Source organism: Myotis myotis, unplaced genomic scaffold, assembly GCF_014108235.1.
Source record: "Myotis myotis isolate mMyoMyo1 unplaced genomic scaffold, mMyoMyo1.p scaffold_m19_p_29, whole genome shotgun sequence".
Classification (NCBI taxonomy): Eukaryota; Metazoa; Chordata; class Mammalia; order Chiroptera; family Vespertilionidae; genus Myotis; species Myotis myotis.
The window spans coordinates 2,829,082-2,847,203 of record NW_023416334.1 but is presented as its reverse complement, the minus strand read 5'-3'; the positions used below and the strand labels follow the sequence as shown (position 1 = coordinate 2,847,203).

Below are 18,122 nucleotides of genomic sequence, written 5' to 3'. Positions count from 1 at the left end.
AGAATCACTGGGTCATGCGTCCTCCCCTCCATAATTTATCTGAAAGTCATTAGGATTACATTTAATGAGCTTAGTAAAGTAAGTGTAATTGGGAGGCAAGTGTTTCTGTACATATTCATGTTTTATGTTCCAGTAGACTTAGCAATTCTACCCATTTAGACTTTGTACATGTTCTGTGCCCATGGCCTGCACCAGCTGCCCTGCCCGCACATCTGGTGCCTGGAGAGTGAGGCTCCAGCGCTGGGTGCGAGGCCCAGGGAGCCCGTCCTCCCCCGCGGCCGGGGGTGTGCCAAGCTGGTCATCTGCGGTCAGCAGGCCCAAGCGCCAGCGCTCTTCCTCCAAATGAAGGGCAGTGAATGGGCATGAATTGGGCGCCTGCCACGTTTCCACACACACTCCGAGCTGTGGAGAGGAGCGGCCAGTGGGCTCCTGGCTCGCTCTAACTCGGCCTGGACTGCGGCTAGATTCTCCTGTTCGGGCGCTAACGAGGCCTTGGTCCTTACTTCTAAATTCCTTTTGGTTAGTTTTGGGGAGGAGAGGCTTTGTAAGCCAGATTTAGGCTACCACTAATGCAAACTGCTTTCTAAAATGTTACAGCAACTTCCAATTTCAGCAAAAATGTATGTGCCCACTTCCCCACACCCTCACCTGTACAGAACACTATGATTATCAAAAGTCCCTGCCACTGTGACAGGCTAAAAAGAATATTTTATTGTTTTAACTTGCATTCTTTGATCACTAATAAGTCTAAGGAACAGGTGTTTCTAAGCCTGAGGTTTTATACGGGTCCCCCAAGGCCCCTCCGCTGGGTTTTGATGGGCCTGCTGGTGTTTTCTAAGCAGAGAGCACTGAGGAAGAAGTGGATAATGGGAAGCGCCGTCTCAGAACACCGGGAACTGTGCAGTGTGGCACGGAGCATTAGGGAGAGGGGTGACCACATGTCACCCTAATTCTCTCCATCAGAGCACTGCCCCGGGCACTGCAGAGAGGCCCTCAGGAGAGACCACTGCTGGGGGCACAGAGTATGCCCAGGCAGAAGCGGTGCCCATGGACACAGAGCAGGGAGCACTGGGCCTGCACCCACCGAGGCCAGCGCAGGGAGCACCGGGCCTGAGCCCATGGAGGCCAGTGCAGGGAGCACCGGGCCTGCGCCCGTGGAGGCAGCGCAGGGAGCACTGAGCCTGCGCCCGCGGAGGCAGTGCAGGGAGCCCCGGGCCTGAGCCCACAGAGGCCAGCGCAGGGAACACCGGGCCTGCGCCCACAGAGGCCAGCGCAGGGAGCACCGGGCCTGCGCCCACCGAGGCCAGCGCAGGGAGCACCGGGCCTGAGCCCACCGAGGCCAGCGCAGGGAGCACCGGGCCTGAGCCCACAGAGGCCAGCGCAGGGAACACCGGGCCTGAGCCCACAGAGGCCAGCGCAGGGAACACCGGGCCTGCGCCCACAGAGGCCAGCGCAGGGAGCACCGGGCCTGCGCCCACCGAGGCCAGCGCAGGGAGCACCGGGCCTGAGCCCACCGAGGCCAGCGCAGGGCGAGAAGAAAGCGCCGCTTCATCAGTCCTGTCCGGGGACAAGAGCAGGCCTGGAACCTTCCTGTTCTAGGATAGTGCACTCACCTGAAATGATGGGAGAAAGAGTCTCACATCCAGAATTTCTCCTCTCCTTACTATTTCATCTCAGACATAAACACACTTCATTCTATCACCTGAGTGTTCAACGTAAGTGGGGGTTTCGTCTGCTGACTGACAATATGCGTTTGATTGAAAAAGGCCACACCTTCCACGGCCTACAGCTCCCACCCTGTGACTGTCGACCTCTTCAGTGTGTGGAAGAGGCCCTCGCTAGTTTTATGAGAAATTCCTTCTCATGCACATCGTCTGGCTTGACTGTGTCCGTCGGGGAGGACCAGCTCGCGTTCTGACTTTCCGGGCTATCAATGGCTACACCACACAGCTCCTAGGTTTGCCTTTAGTCGGGCTTTACAGCACAGGCCTCTCTTGATGCCCTTTCTGACATGTTGCTACACCAACCCCATCTAGGCAGCTACACTTCACTCATCTTAATGTCGCAGGAGGCCCAGCCGGCGTAGCGCATTGGATGAGCATCAACCTATGAACCAGGACGTCACAGTTAGATTCCCGGTCAGGGCACATGCCCGGGTTGTGGGCTCAATCCCCAGTGGGGGGGTGGCAGGAGGCAGCCCATCAATGATTCTCTCTCATCATTGATGTTTCTCTCTCTCTCTCATCATTGATGTTTCTCTCTCTCTCTCATCATTGATGTTTCTCTCTCTCTCTCTCTCTCTCTCTCTCTCTCTCTCTCTCTCTCTCTCTCCCTCTCCCTCTCCCTCTCCCTCTCTCTCTCCCTCTCCCTCTCCCTTCCTCTCTGAAATCAATACAAGTATATTTTTAAAATGTCAGAGGGGTACATTTCATTCAAATTACCTTGCTCCCTTGGAAACCCAGCTTCAAATCTGCCTCCTTTAGGAAAAGCGTCCCTGGCCGCCCTTCCCCCCAGCCGGATCCAAGAGGCTCACCAGACTCAGTGCACACTGTGGGCTGGATTTGCTTGTGTTTACACATCGTTTTGAAAACATTTATGAGTAACTTTAATACGTTTACGGCAAGGTGACTGTAAGCAGTCCTCAAGCATGCTCACCGCAGCAGGCAGTGGGCAAGTGACCCCACCGGAGTGCAGCTGTGCAGGGCAGGCAGGAGGCAGGAAACTGCCTTCCTCTGGGAGTGGGGGGCCACCAGGGAACAGCTGAGGCCTGGGAGGCGAATGCTGCTCTGATAGGAGGCTGGGAGCCACAGGCCCCACAAGGGCTCCAGCTGCCGGAGCGATGCCTCCACCTCCGCACGCCTGACAGCAGCGCGGACTCTGGGAGAGGAGGCTGTGCCGGGACCCTGCAGCCGAGCCCCACCTCACCCGACCCGCAGGGCGCTGGGGAGACCACACAACCCAGCGCCAGGAAGCACCTCGTGCGCTCAGAGCACCACGTGCAGCACACACTCGGGCTCCTCATTTCCCCACAGTCCTCACCGACTGGGGGCAAAGAGCCTGGGGGTGCGGCCTGCCTGGGACGAGCACCCACACTCTCAGGAAGGCGCCGGTGGGTACAGTGTGGGTAAGTGCCTAGGCCCACACTCACACCCTCTTAGCACGGTCTCCCGCTCGCTTTGGGTTGTGTTACGCCCATTGTTTACTCAGTTATCTTCGTGATGTCACACGGCAAAGGCAGAGCCTGAAAAATGAGGGGCAGGAGGGGGATGGCGCCAAGGTCGCTGTTGGACGGGGCTTCGCTGTGAGGGCTGCGACCGCCCTGCCTGGTGGTCCCCTCCCTGCGCCCTGCAGACGCCCTTGCTCATCCCTTCTACCCCACAGGCTCCTGGATCTGCCCTCCTGCTACTGACAGACGCTGGGCTTTAGAATCAGAAATGTTATCTGGTCCTTGTCCACAGGCCCCTAAACCCTTGTGATCTCTTATACTGGAGCCATAGGGGTGCCTAGAGCATGTTATAGTGTGTGTTTCGTCTCGGTTCCACGGCTTCAGAGCGAGGAAGGCGAAAGGGTCTGAACACGCGCGGAGGGGTCCCACGCGGCCCACGCCCGGTATCGGAATCCTGGTTTCCACTCCACCCCAGCGTGTTCCAGAGAAGCACGGGGCGACGGGGCTTACCTTCTCCTGACTGCTCAGCTCCTGGTACGGGATGTGGGCAGGCAGGTAGGTGTGGAGGAGCGCGCAGAAGGCCAGGCCGTCGCTCCAGCTGCTGCTGAAGTTGGTGATGTCGATGTTCTGTGGGGAAAGCAGCGTTACTGTCAAAGTGCATCACAGAATCTGAACGAGACTGTGCCAGGGCGGCAGCTATCGCTGGGCTTGCTGTGGGCAAGACAAGACACGACGCAAGTCTGCCGGGAGTGCCTTTAACTTTGGTACCAGAACAGCATGCTGCGGCCCAAATCTGCTCACAGGACAGCATGAGGAAAAGGCTGCAAGCTCACACACTCGGGATTTCTGTCTGCCTCTGGCGGATGGAGGCCGACCACCTGACTAGCTCTGCACATCCCAGCGTTGCCAGGGACGTTGCCAGGGACGGGCAGCCCCATTATCAATGGCTGGACCAGGGCAAGCCCCTCAGGGCCGCCCTGGCCGCTCCTCCACCACACTCTCTCCTGCAGCGGGCGGCTTCCAGCAGGACACACGCCAGTGCTCGGCCTCACCCGCTAGCACACCACGCACGGGACCCCGGGGCTCATGGGACAAGGAGCTCCCTGCAGGACAGGCAGGAGCCCCGGGAATAATGACAAACCCAAGGCCAGCTCCATATGGCAGTCCTCGGAGGTAACGGCTCCCAAGGTCCCGCGGTGTTCTGGGAGCCGGGTGCGCCTCCACCTCTAAATCCTCACCCCGGTCACCACTGCTGCTTTCTCCCGACTCTGCTGATCCTAACAGCATCTCTTCCCGGCTCACAAAGCTCGTCCCAAACGAAACGTCAGGTTCCCAGCCACAACCTCTTTCCCGCACAGGCTGAGGTGTCTGGCTGCATAAAGGCACGATGCAGCCTGCGCCAGGTCCGGGGAGGGGCGCCCAGTCCCGCTGCTCCAAGCACTTCTGCTCCGACCACAGGACTCGGGGACTGGGGGGCTCCTTCCTGCCCTCTCCCCGCAGCCGCTGGGGAGGTAGCGGGCTCTGCCTCCTCAGAACCGCGGGGAGGTAGGCAGCCACACCAGCCACCGAGAGGGGAGGCGGTGACGGCCAGCTTTCTGGAGTGGACCCTGGCTACTTCTCCCCCCAGCTCAAGCCCAATGCAAGCTTCCCGCCCCCAGTCCGCACTGCCCGTGGTCTGCAGAGGCAGTGGCACTAGAGGGGCAGGTGTGAGGGGAGCAGGCCAGGAGGCTCAACCGGACGGGAGACGTACGGAATTCTCAGTGTGCGTAAGGACGGAAATGTGGCCCAGTGGCCCAGAGGCTGAGCATTGACCTATGAATCAGGAGGTCACGGTTCGATTCCCGGTCGGGCACATGGTCGGTTGCAGGCTCAATCCCCAGTGTGGGGCAGTGCAGGAGGCAGCCAATCACTGATTCTCTCTCATCACTGATGTTTCTCTCTCTCTCTCCCTCTCTCTTCCTCTCTCTAAAATACACACACACACACACACACACACACACACACACACACACAGTAGGTCCTCGGGTTTCGTCGGAGAGCTGTTCCTACGGCATGACATAACGTCATTTTCACCGTAGGTCAGAACCCACCTACAGAAGCACCTACGTCACTCACATGGAGCACATACACAGCAGTAATGAAATGAAACAGTAACAAAAATTTAAAAGAAAGATAACAATTCCTGACCTTTACTTGTGGTAAATAAATAATAACATAAAGCACATATGTACATATGTCAAATGACAAACTTTTTTAAATAAATAAATGGGAGATAGCGACGTAACCATGAAATGACATACTTCAAGTCCGACGTATTCCTGAGGACTGTCTGTATCTCTCTCTCTATATATGTGAATATATATATCTAAAAGGCTAATATGCAAAGTGTTCCTTCGGGAGTTTGACCAGGAGACAGGGAGTTCAATCGCTCACTGTGACATGCACTGACCAACAGGGGGTAGCGTGGGACATGGTGGGCGACCAGTGGTGGCAGCGGGGCACTGAGGGAGCGGGGGAAGGAGAAGGCGGGGAGGCGGGGAATCATGTGGTGGTGGCACGTGGGCAGCAAGGGAAGGAGGAGGCGGGGAGGCAGGGTAACTTGATCGGCCCTGATCGCTGGCCAGGCCTAGGGAACCTACCTGTGCATGAATTTTGTGCACCGAGCCTCTAGTATATCTATTTACTTATATAAAAACCCTGGGTGTAACATCACGACCTGAGGCACGACCAACCGGAAGGAAGTCAGTCCTAAAGGGGTTGTCTTGGAAACGGCTGCACCCTCCCCCAAGCTGTTTCCTGGAGCTGTTTCCGGTAAGGGCGAGGTTTGAGGCAGGAACCTGCCCTCGGAGCATGGAGGCATATCTTTATAAAGTGTGCCGTGCCAGCACAGCCAAGGGTGAACCTGAGTGGGGGGCGGCTGAAAGGCTTAGAAAAGACAGACAAGGGAATGAAAACTGGGTCTCAGTGGGACGCTGCTTCTCTGAGAGACAGTGACCACACCCACAGCTGTGTCTTTATTTTATAGCAGATGCCATGAGGCAAAGTAAGGAAGTGACCAAGATGTTTACAACATTCTCCTGGGTTTCAATCCTACTCAACTACATGCACCTGAACTCTATCAAGCCTACATCACTCAGGCATGTGGGGCCATGTGTTTGGACCATAGGTTCAAGCTTACAACTATAGCTGTTGGCTATAATTGTGCTGGGAGGGCCCTGCCCTCCAAGCTGGGGCTTGCACGTGGCAATGAGAGAACTGTGCCCTCTCATCAGTCCAAGGCTTGAAGCTGTCCAAAACACTGTAGCGGCTCCCCACAATAAAGTTTTAATATATTAGATTAGAGGTTGTGATGGTACTGTTTTACCCACAGCGTCTACAGGAATTGCTGCAATTTACTTCTTGGTGGAAGAATCTTTCATTCCCAATATAAATGACCAATTACATTAAATGAAACTTTAATTTCTAGACTCAATATAAACAGTGAATTGCTAAAACTACTAAAAAGGCCCAACTTCTCATTATTGATGAATGCATCATGGCATCCAGTCATGCTATAAATGCCATAGACAGATTACTAAGAGAAATTATGAATTTGAATGTTGTGTTTGGTGGGAAAGTTCTCCTTCTTGGAGGGGGTTTTTGACAATGTCTCAGTATTGTACCGCATGCTATGTGATCGGCCATAGTACAAACGAGTTTAAAGTACTGTAATGTTTGGGGATGTTTCAGAAAGTTGTCTCTTAAAACAAATATGAGATCAGAGGATTCTGCTTATAGTGGATGGTTAATAAAACTTGGAGATGGTAAACTTGATAGCAGTTTTCATTTAGGAATGGATATTATTGAAATCCCCTGTGAAATGATTTGTAATGGATCTATTATTGAAGCTACCTTTGGAAATAGTATATCTATAGATAATATTAAAAATATATCTAAACATGCAATTCTTTGTCCAAAAAAATGAGCATGTTCAAAAATTAAATTAGGACATTTTGGTTATATTCGATGGAGATTTTCACACATATTTGAGTGATGATTCCATTGATTCAACAGATGATGCTGAAAAGAAAAATTTTGCCATTGAATTTCTTAATAGTATTACTTCTTTGGGAATGCTGTGTCATAAATTAAAATTGAAAGTGGTGCAATCATCATGCTATTGAGAAATCTTAATAGTAAATGGGGTCTTTGTAATGGTGCCAGATTTATTATCAAAAGATTACAACCTAACATTATCAAAGCTGAAGTATTAACAGGATCTGCAGAGGGAGAAGTTGTTTTGATTCCAAGAATTGATTCATCCCCATCTGACACTGGCCTCCCATTTAAATTAATTCGATGACAGTTTCCTGTGATGCCAGCATTTGCGATGACTACTCATAAATCACAAGGACAAACTCTAGACAGAGTAGGCATATTCATACCTGAACCCGTTTTTGCACATTGTCAGTTATATGTTGCTTTCTCTTGAGTTTGAAGAGCATGTGACGTTACAGTTAAAGTTCTAAATACTTCATCACAAGGGAAATTAGTCAAGTACTCTGAAAGTGTTTTCACTCTTAATGTGGTGTACAGGGAAATATTAGAGTAAGTTGAATCACTTTATCAGTCATTGTTTGCATCACTGTTGTTTTTATATCATATTTTTGTTGTTTTTATATCATGTTTTTGTTGTTTTCATATCATGTTTTGTCATTTTTATATCATGCCTCTGTTGCTGTTATATCCTTTTGTTAGTTTATTTATTAATAAATTTATATATTATTTTCATATACATTTTACTAATTTCCTTTCATCTCTCACACTTCTATTATACAGAAAGGGCAAAGAGCAATATTAAAATATTTCTGCTAATTAATTCCCCTTTAATGTAGACCGGGCTACTAATCCTATCTAATAATAGAGAAACATGGTAATTAGCCATACCTCTGCTACCCTTCCCATTGGCTAATCAGGGCGATATGCAAATTAACTGCCAACCAAGATGGCGGCCGGCAGCCAGGCAGCTTGAAGCGAACAGGAGGCTTGCTTGCTTCAGTGACGGAGGAAACCAACGTTCCCCGCCTGCCTTGCTGGCCTTTGAGTTTGCAGTTTAAGAAACATTGTTACAAATATAAAAGCTAAACAAAACCCCAGAAACCTGCTTTCAGCGAGCCGGGCTTAAGAAAGCAGGACCACAACATTGTTTCAATTATAGAACAAATGCAGATCCCTGCTTTCAGCCAGCCGGGATCTCAGAGCTGGAGTGAGCAGGACCACAACAGTGTTACACTTATAGAACCCAAACAAACCAGATACCTGCTTTCAGCAGCCGAGGCCTCAGAGCTGGAGCCGAGCCTCAGAGCTAAAGCTGGCCCAGAATAAAAAAAAAAAGAAAAAAAGGACAGGTTGGGAGCTTCAGTCACCCGCCAGCCTGAAAACAGCCCTCAGCCCTCACCCAGACTGGCTAGGCACCCAGGTGGGGACCCCCACCCTGAAGGGGTGTGATCAGCTGCAAACAGCCATCATCCTCTCATACAGGCTGGCCAGGCACCCCAGTGGGGATGGACCCCCACCCTGATCCAGGACACCCTTCAGGGCAAACCAGTCGGCCCCCACCCGTGCACCAGGCTTCTATCCTATATAGTAAAAGGGTAATATGCCTCCCAGCACCGGGATCAGCGGAGCAGCAAGGCCTCCCGGCACCAGGATCAGCGTGACAGGGGGCAGCGACCAAACTCCCTGATTGCCCTGCGGCTCTGTGTGTGACAGGGGGCGGCGCCCCAACCCCTCCCCACGGGCCCTGCTCTGTGTGTGACAGGGTAGAGCCATAACCTCCCCATCGGCCCTGCCCTGAGTGTGACAGTGGCAGTGCCCCAACCCCCTGATTGGCCCTGCTCTGTGGGTGATAGAGGGCGGTGCCACAACCCCCTGATCAGCACGGCTCTGTGCGTGACAGGGGGGAGCTCCCCAACCTCCTGATGGGCCCTGCTCTGTGCGTGACAAGGGGGAGCTCCTCAACCCCCTGATGGGCCCTGCTCTGTGCGTGACAGGGTACGGAGCCCCAACCCCCCTGATGGGCCCTGCTCTGTGAGTGACAGGGAGGAGCTCCCCAAACTCCTAATCGGCCCTGCCTGTGCGTGACAGGGGGTGGCACTGCAACCTCCCTATTGACCCTGCCTTGAGTGTGACAGGGGGCGGTGCCCCAACCCCTCAATCGGCCCTACCCTGAGCGTGACTGAGGGTGGCATTGCAACCTCCTGATCCGCCCAGCTCTGTGCATGACAGGGGGCGGCGCCCCAACTCCCCAATCAGCCCTGCTCTGAGCCCGACCACGGGTTGCACCTAGGGATTGGGCCTGCCCTCTGCCACCCGGGAGCAGGCCTAAGCCAGCAGGTCGTTATCTCCCGAGGGGTCCCAGACTGCAAGAGGGCACAGGCCGGGCTGAGGGACCCCTCTCCCGCCCGAGTGCACAAATTTTTGTGCACCGGGCCTTTTATATATATAAAAGCCTAAGTGACCATTTGACTGGTAGCTATGACACGCACTGACCACCAGGGGGCAGACGCTCAACACACAGGCATGGAAACATGGAACAGACTGATAAATCTCAGAGAGAAGGGGAAGGGGGGAGGGGGGGAAGAAATTAACCAAAGATCTTATATGCATACTAGGGGCCCGGTGCACGGATTGCGGGGACTGGGCCGAAACCAGCAGTCCGACATCCCCCGAGGGGTCCTGGATTGCAAGAGGGTGCAGGCCAAACCGAGGGACCCCACCGGTGTGCAAATCCATGCACTGGGCCTCTAGTGCACATAATAAAAGCCTAAGTGACCATTACAGTGGAGCAACCAGAATGACCGGTTACTATGATGAGCACTGACCACCAGGGGGCAGATGCTCAATGCAGAGCTGCCCTTGGTGGTCAATGGACTCCCATAGGGGGAGTGCCACTCAGCTAGAAGCCAGGCTCAAGGCTGACAAGCGCAGCGATGGTAGCAGGAGCTTCTCCTGCCTCCGCTAAGGATCAGTGAGCTGAGTGGTAAGGAGCAGGCAGGCGGTAAGGAGCGAGGGCTCCCAGACTGCGAGAGGGTGCTTGCTGGGCTGAGGGACCTCCCAGTGCACAAATTTTGTGCACCGGGCCTCTAGTATATATATATATATATAAAAGATGGAAATGTGTTATAAACATATGGTTTAATATGTTTCTTCTCAGGTTTCCTGAGGGTTTTGGAAGCAAATGGCCTATAGTCTTGTTTGAGCTTTTCATCTGGAATTTCCCATGTCAGCTTAAGCTTCCTGGCCCTGAATGGCGAGGCAAGTCCAAGGCCTCATTTCACAGGAAAGAAGTTGTGGCCAGAGGAGGTGGCTGCCCAGCGCACACGGCTCTCCACGCGGAATCCTCCACCAAACCTCCCTGCTTCCAGCTGGAACCAGGAGGGCCGCGCCCGGAAGCCCAGAGCCGCGTTTTCAGAAACATGCCTGCCTCCGCTGCGCTCAGCTGCACTCAGCTGGGAGGCTCCAGCAGAAGCGCCGCACACCACAGCGCCGGCGCTCGAGCGGTGAGAGGTGCTGAGCTCTGCGCTCCGTGGAGTCTGAGTGCTTGGGGAGCCGGCTCCCTGTTCAGAGTGAATGGCATGGCTGGACCCTGGGAGGCTGGTCACTGGAGTTGGGGGCTTCAAAAGTCTTCCTGGGTCCAACAGCTCCCTGAGGCCTGGATGCTGCTTTAAAAGCAGGAAACACTTTGATTTAAGTTTCCAAAGAGTTTTGTCTGTTACAAAAAGCAGAGGAACAAGTGGGGGCTACAACCTACCCCTCCCCTCAGAGTCCAGCATTGAAAGGTGTGTGGGCATCAGGCCCAGGGGCGCGAGGAGCAGGGCCAGGCGGCTGCAGGAAGTCGGCGTCACAGCTCTCCAAGGCCGAACCCCTTCCATCCTTTCTTTCCCCACAGAGATGCTCTGAGACCCGTTCCCACACCCCTCTAACCTACGGTCTGTGGCCGGGGGAGGCAAGCCAGGCGTTATTCCTGGTGACACCTGTTTGTGGCTATTGCTCACGGCGGAGGCCGAGGCACCTGCATAACCAGGCGGGCACTACACCGACAGCAACCTCCTGAGAACTGTGGGCGTGGTGCTGCCGTTTCCAACAGAGGCCCCACTCCATTTCTTTATTTACTTTAAAAAAATACGTATTTTTATTGATTTCAGAGAGGAAGGGAGAGGAGAGAGAGATAGAAACATCAATGATGAGAGAGAATATTGATCGGCTGCCTCCTGCACACCCCATACTGGGCATCAAGCCCGCAACCAGGCATGTGCCCTGACCGGGAATCGAACCATGACCTCCTGGTTCATAGGTCGACACTCAACCACTGGGCCATGCCGGCCAGGTGGAAAGGCCCCATTTTAAACAGAAAGCCAAATGCTCCATGGTCAAGATGAAGTCCCTTCAACGGTGCTGGTGAAAGCAGAGACATGGCTGAGCGTCCGTGACGTGCCTGTCCTGCTCCTCCTCCAACCTTAGGGCCACCACTCACAGTGGGCCCTGCCTGTCCCTGCCCCTCCTCCAACCTCCCACCTCAGGACCCCACTCTCTGTGGGCCGTGCCTGCCTGTGGATGAGGAAGGTGAAGTTCTATGGCTGGTGTGAGTCAGGATAGAACCCAGTCCTGTCAAACTGCAAAGCACATGTCCTGTTTGCTGTGCCTCCTTTTTCTTCTCTCTCTCTGCCTCCCCCTTGCCTTCATTCCTTCACAATTTATACTAGAAGCTTCTAATGCCTGATAAACATGGAAACACTTTACATACACACCTCCTGTACCATGCATGCTACGAAACACCATTTTTCTTTTTTCAAAAAAAAATATATTTTATTGATTTTTTACAGAGAGGAAGGGAGAGGGATAGAGAGTTAGAAACATCCATGAGAGAGAAACATCGATCAGCTGCCTCCTGCACACTCCCTATTGAGTATGTGCCCACAACCAAGGTACATGCCCTTGACCGGAATCGAACCTGGGACCTTTGAGTCCGCAGGCAGACACTCTGTCCACTGAGCCAAACCGGTTAGAACTCTTTTTTTTTTTATTGTTGACATTATCACAGATGACCCCACCCCCTCATTTTTCTTTATCTGCACAATTTTCAGAAGCATTCTGAGAGGCCAAATGGACCCGAGGAGTACCCAGTATTTTAGTTAACTGCCACTTAAGAACAGCTTTTCACCTATAAGTGTAATAGTTTGAAATTATTCACTAGGATATAAAATTGGGTGAGATCAAAGCCAGGGTTGAAAATCAACCAAAATGACTTCCAGCCTCAGGAGCCCACAACCCCGCTCCTGCCGGGGACACGGCGCACCGTGCCCACCCCACGCCCCGCAGCAAGGCAGGCAGAGCCGCACACGGGAGAGACCGGGCCTGTCCCTCAAAGAAAGGAACACGAGACCCAGAAAGGAACACGGGACCCACTCAGGTCGTGAGCCAGCCCCGGCCAGGAAAGGCCCCTCCTACATTCGCCACGGGAGGCCTGCGGACTGCTCCCACGCTGGCAGAGGGAGGGCAGCCATGACTGTGATATTACATTCATTCCAGGAACATTATGCCATTGAATGGGGACTCTCCCCTCCTACTTCTGGGGGCAACGGGAGACACCTGCAATACCACCAACAATGACACCAACATGCCAACCAACCCACCACCTCTCCCTCTCACTTCTGAGCGCAGCAACCCCATCGCGAGTTTCCTGAAGCAGAGAGATTTGAAAATCTCTAAAATTCTAGCTGGACACAAGCGTTCAATAATCCCCAAGTCAACACAGCTGCCTGGACAATGCAAATGTGTGTGCGCCTGCGGCGCCTCAAACCGATGGGTGGTGAAGGCCAGCCTGCAGGGCACCGCACCGTCCGGCGCTCAGGGAGGGCACCTGGGGAGCGCCAAGGCTCGCTGTGGTGAATGAGCAGCGAGCGGGCGCGGCAGCACAGTCTGTAAGGCTCAGGGAAGAGAGGAGAAGATTCATGCTTTACCGGATCTTTCTCTCCCTGCACATCATCTGAACTACTGGTCACTGTGGACCTGTCTTGCCGTGACCTGAGCGGTACTCTGGGCTCTCATCCGCACACCCGGGGTGCAGGGAGAGCCGCACTGAGCAGGGAGAAGGGGCAGCAAGGACCAAGGGCGCTGGCGTCCGGGCCGGCGTCTCCCAGGGGCCTTGTGGACGGGCCATGCGGACAGTCCTGGGACGTGCGGCAGCGCAGAGCAGCCCACCAGCTCTGGGCAACTAGTTTCCCTGCACTGAACCCATCCAGGGGGGTGTGGCCCAGAGAAGGGGGCTGAGATCCAGTATGGACCAGGGAGGCGAAGGAAACCACGGCAGGAAGGAACGCACATGCGGAGAGCGGCTGTGAGTCTTGCTGAGCTTTGGGCAACAGTCATCAACGCTCACAATGCAGCCCGACTCAGGACAGAAGAAGAACACGAACACCCTAGGGCTTTATCCAATCCCCTCCTTGTCCCAGTTCCCACGCAGCCGAATCGCAGGGTTCATCAAAAGAATAACAGAGGAAAACGGACAACAGTCAACAAAGCATTCGACAAGGATGTGTCTTCAATTAGCTTCCTGAATAAAACCGACTGATCGCTGTCCTCCTTGATGAGGAGGGTGCTGGGTAGGGAGAGTCCTGTCTCTAACCCTGATGCGGGCACACTCACCTCCTGAAAACCCACTGAGCGGCACACTGCTGTCACCCCTCAACCAGGGAAGGGGGAGGGAGGGGGGAAAGAGAGGAGAAAGGAAGGAAAAAAGAGAGGGAAGAAAAAAGAGGGGGAAAGAGAGGAAAGAAGGGAGGAGGGAAGCAGAAAAGAAAAACAGGCAGACCCTGATCATCGTAGGGACTGAACGGGCTGTTACAAAGAACGCCACTGCTATGGGGCTGTGTGCTCTAAGGGTCACTGGGAGGAAAAAGCACAGGGAGGAGAAAAAGAAACTTGCTGATTCTTTTCCCAAAGGAGATGGTAGTTACTCACTGAAAATTATCTTTAACTTTCTTAGGATATAAATACTTCCGAGATATTTCTGAGTGAGAGCAAGTTCTGGGGGAAGGAAGTCTCGTATGTAAAATAAGGTACCATTCCAAGCATCTCCCAACAGGCTCCGTCTCTCGGAGTGCTTAGGAGGAACCGTGTGAGATAGAACACCGCCCTCCCCGAGCCAAGGCCAGCTGAAGGGCGCTGGGAAGCCGACCCTGACCCTGACCACCCAAGAACCTTCCCTTAGGAAGGCTGAGACTGGGACAGAGCCCCGGAGGGTGAGTGCAGAGGCAGCCCACTTGCTATCGCCCTGGACAGAAGCAAAGCAAACCCAACCGCCCACAGCATCTGCTGCTACAAGGCTCATCTGATTTGCCTTTGTTGCCTGGAAACACCAACACTGGGTGGAAACAGCCTCCGCCAGAATCAGGAACCTATGCAAATGAGATGACATTTAAGCTTATTTCTTCATCTTCTTTTTGTGTATATTTTCCAATTGTTCTACAATGACCATGTATTACTTTTAATTAGGAAAAGTAACACTTATTAAAATATTAATGATGTCATTTATTGTCCTGTAATTAATAAGAATCTTAATAATTGTATGTTTCTATGTTGGAACAGACCCTGGGGTAGTGCCCTCTTGGTTTTCTTTTTCCCAAATATATGTCTGAGGAAGAAGAGTAAAGACTTGACAATAGATGACGGAAGGAAGCTGCAATTAAGAATGTGCTGGAAAGGCAGGCCGAGACCTTCACATTCCCCTCTAATAGGTCAGTGGTGCTGGGTTCTCTGAAATCTCCCAGCTCCTCTGGGACCCAAGCTGGCCCAATGATCGCTTGAAGGCAGAGAAGTAAGTTGGGGACTACCAGGGCGAGGTAATAGGAATGACCACACTCCTGAAACCCCCTCTTGGGGAGCCTGGGCTTCATATGTGGATGTCCGCCCACCAAGGGCAGGGCTTGCTGAAAAGAGCCTGGTCAGCCCCCACTGTCCAGCTTCGAGCCATGAGAGGCCCCAGGCAGGGCAAGGGCTGGGCAGAGGGGAGTCAGGCCTCAGCTGCAGATTTGTGAGCGAAAGAGGCACCGCGGTCTCTCCACACCACTGAATTGTGGGGTAGTTTCTCAATCAGCTACAGTTAACTTCTGAGTTGAGGTTACTTCCCTTGCACTTCCCTTAACTTGTTCATTGGCTGCAAAGGGAGAACGGAAACCTTTTGTTCCTCAAGCAAATTACTTTGGAATTGCTTTGAACTTCCTTTCCTCTTCTGACCCTACTCATATTATCGCTTTAATCAGTTATTTCATCAAGTCTAGAAACTTCTGCTTATTTATTAAGAATTTTTAAAATGTGGAGGAGAAACCAAGATGGCGGCATAGGTTAACGCCGGAGATTGCTGCCTTGAACAACCACTTCAGAGATATAACTAAAGGACAGAACGGACATTATCCAGAACCACAGGAAGGCTGGCTGAGTGGAAATTCTACAACTAGGAGGAAAGAGAATATCATACCCAGACTCAGAGGAGGCACAGTGCTGAAGTGAAATACTCAGGTGCGGAGTGCGCACGCGGAGCGGGCTGGCGGCGGAGGGCGTGGTTGTTGTTTTCAATCGGGAGGGAGTTTCAGACTCTGAGCTCCAGATCCGGGCGAGTCTCTGGGGACCCAGACTCAAACGGGAGAAGCGGGACTGTCTGGCTTCGGTCGGAACTCGAAGGCAGCTTTCTCTCCGAGGTTTGCAGAGGTTGCTGGGACTCTGAGAGGCAGGGCCCCTAGGGACGGAACTGAGAGCCGCCATAACTGCTTGCTCCGGCCCGCCCTGTAGATCCCCGGGGACCCACCCCGCCCAAGCCCTGCGCAGAGCCATTTGCCAGATAGCCTCAGGCAAAGGCTAGATTAGCACCGCCCTAGAGATCCAGCACAGAAGCTCTCCCACTGCAGACACAGCTGACTCTCATAGCCAGTTAGCCTGGAGGTCAAATCACCCCTGGTATTGCCTACAACAATCAAGGCTTAACTACAAGACTGCGCACAAAGACCACTAGGGGGTGCACCAAGAAAAGATATAAAAATGCGGAGACAAAGAAACAGGACGCAAATGTCAGAAATGGAAGATATAGAGCTCAAAACCACACTTTTAAGGTCTCTCAAGAACTGTCTAGAAGCTGCCTATAAACTTAGTAAGGCCCTCGAAAAGACTGGTGAGACCGCCAATAAATGTAGTGAGATCCTCAAGAAATCTAATGAGACCCTCGATGTTGTGATAAAGAACCAACTAGAAATTAAGCATACACTGACTGAAATAAAGAATATTATACAGACTCCCAACAGCAGACCAGAGGAGCGCAAGAATCAAGTCAAAGATTTGAAACGCGAAGAAGCAAAAAACGCCCAACTGGAAAAGCAAAATGAAAAAAGAATCCGAAAATACGAAGATAGTGTAAGGAGCCTCTGGGACAGCTTCAAGCGTACCAACATCAGAATTATAGGGGTGCCAGAAGATGAGAGAGAGCAAGATATTGAAAACCTATTTGAAGAAATAATGACAGAAAACTTCCCCCACCTGGTGAAAGAAATAGACTTACAAGTCCAGGAAGCGCAGAGAACCCCAAACAAAAGGAATCCAAAGAGGACCACACCAAGACACATCATCATTAAAATGCCAAGAGCAAAAGACAAAGAGAGAATCTTAAAAGCAGCAAGAGAAAGAAACCCAGTTACCTACAAGGGAATACCCATACGACTGTCAGCTGATTTCTCAACAGAAACTTTGCAGGCCAGAAGGGAATGGCAAGAAATATTCAAAGTGATGAATACCAAGAACCTACAACCAAGATTACTTTATCCAGCAAAGCTATCATTCAGAACGGAAGGTCAGATAAAGAGCTTCACAGATAAGGAAAAGCTAAAGGAGTTCATCACCACCAAACCAGTATTATATGAAATGCTGAAAGGTATCCTTTAAGAAGAGGAAGAAGAAGAAAAAGGTAATGATACAAATTATGAACAACAAATATGCATCTATCAAGTGAATCTAAGAATCAAGTGAATAAATAATCTGGTGATCATAATAGAATCAGGGACATAGAAAGGGAATGGACTGACTATTCTTGGGGGGGAAAGGGGTGTGGGAGATGCGGAAAGAGACTGGACAAAAATCGTGCACCTATGGAAGAGGACAGTGGGTGGGGAGTGAGGGCGGAGGGTGGGGCGGGAACTGGGAGGAGGGGAGTTATGGGGGGAAAAAAAGAGGAACAAAGGTAATAATCTGAACAATAAAGATTTAATTAAAAAATAAATAAATAAAGAGGACCCTGGGGGGGGGGGGGAGAAAGTAGAAGCCTTGGACCCTGAAAAAAAAAGAATTTTTAAAATGTGGCCCTACTCAATCTAATTAATGAAATAACTTCTCCTCTTACACACGAGCTACAGGCCCGCTCAGGCCTAAGGCACGGCTTGTGCTCTCCATCCCGGAACCGAAGGTGGGAGAGCGGGCAGGAGGGGGCGGCCTTTCCACTGCAGCTCCGCGGCCGCCCGAGGGCATCCACCTTCACTGTTACTCTTTCTCAGAACGACCTTGGCTGTGCTTACTGGTTTGTCTTTCCAGGTGAATTTTCACTTGTTTTAAGTTCAAGAATAAAGACATCTTGTTGGGGTTTTCATTGGAATTGCATTAAATTTAGAGATTAACTTAGAATAATTTACTTTTAAAAAATGATTCTTCCTCGTTTGATCCCCGTTGAAGGAATTAAGGGTTGAGGCCTGAAAAAGAGTGGGCCCAGCCCCGCTTACACCCGTGGTGAGGACCAGGCGTGAGTCCGAGGGAAGGGCAGAACAGCCTGTTGATGGAGCTCTTGAACGACAATGGCTGCTCCGTCTCAGGACCTGCAGGCGGACGGCGCACAACCCCTCCCTGGAGGCAGAACCCACAGGGCGTTGCCATCAGAAGAGTG

The 18,122-nt window shown here is 52.2% G+C and overlaps 1 protein-coding gene across 9 annotated transcripts in view; it reads right to left on the bottom strand.

Annotated features, from left to right (window-relative positions):
* Positions 1 to 18,122, bottom strand: part of SPECC1 (sperm antigen with calponin homology and coiled-coil domains 1) — a 249,111-nt gene that overhangs the window by 7,885 nt on the left and 223,104 nt on the right. For all 9 annotated transcript variants that reach the window (XM_036296313.1, XM_036296312.1, XM_036296308.1 and 6 more), the window contains one exon: positions 3,677 to 3,793. In XM_036296313.1, coding sequence (XP_036152206.1) covers positions 3,677 to 3,793 — 117 coding nt within the window. The remainder of the gene's footprint in view (positions 1 to 3,676; positions 3,794 to 18,122) is intronic.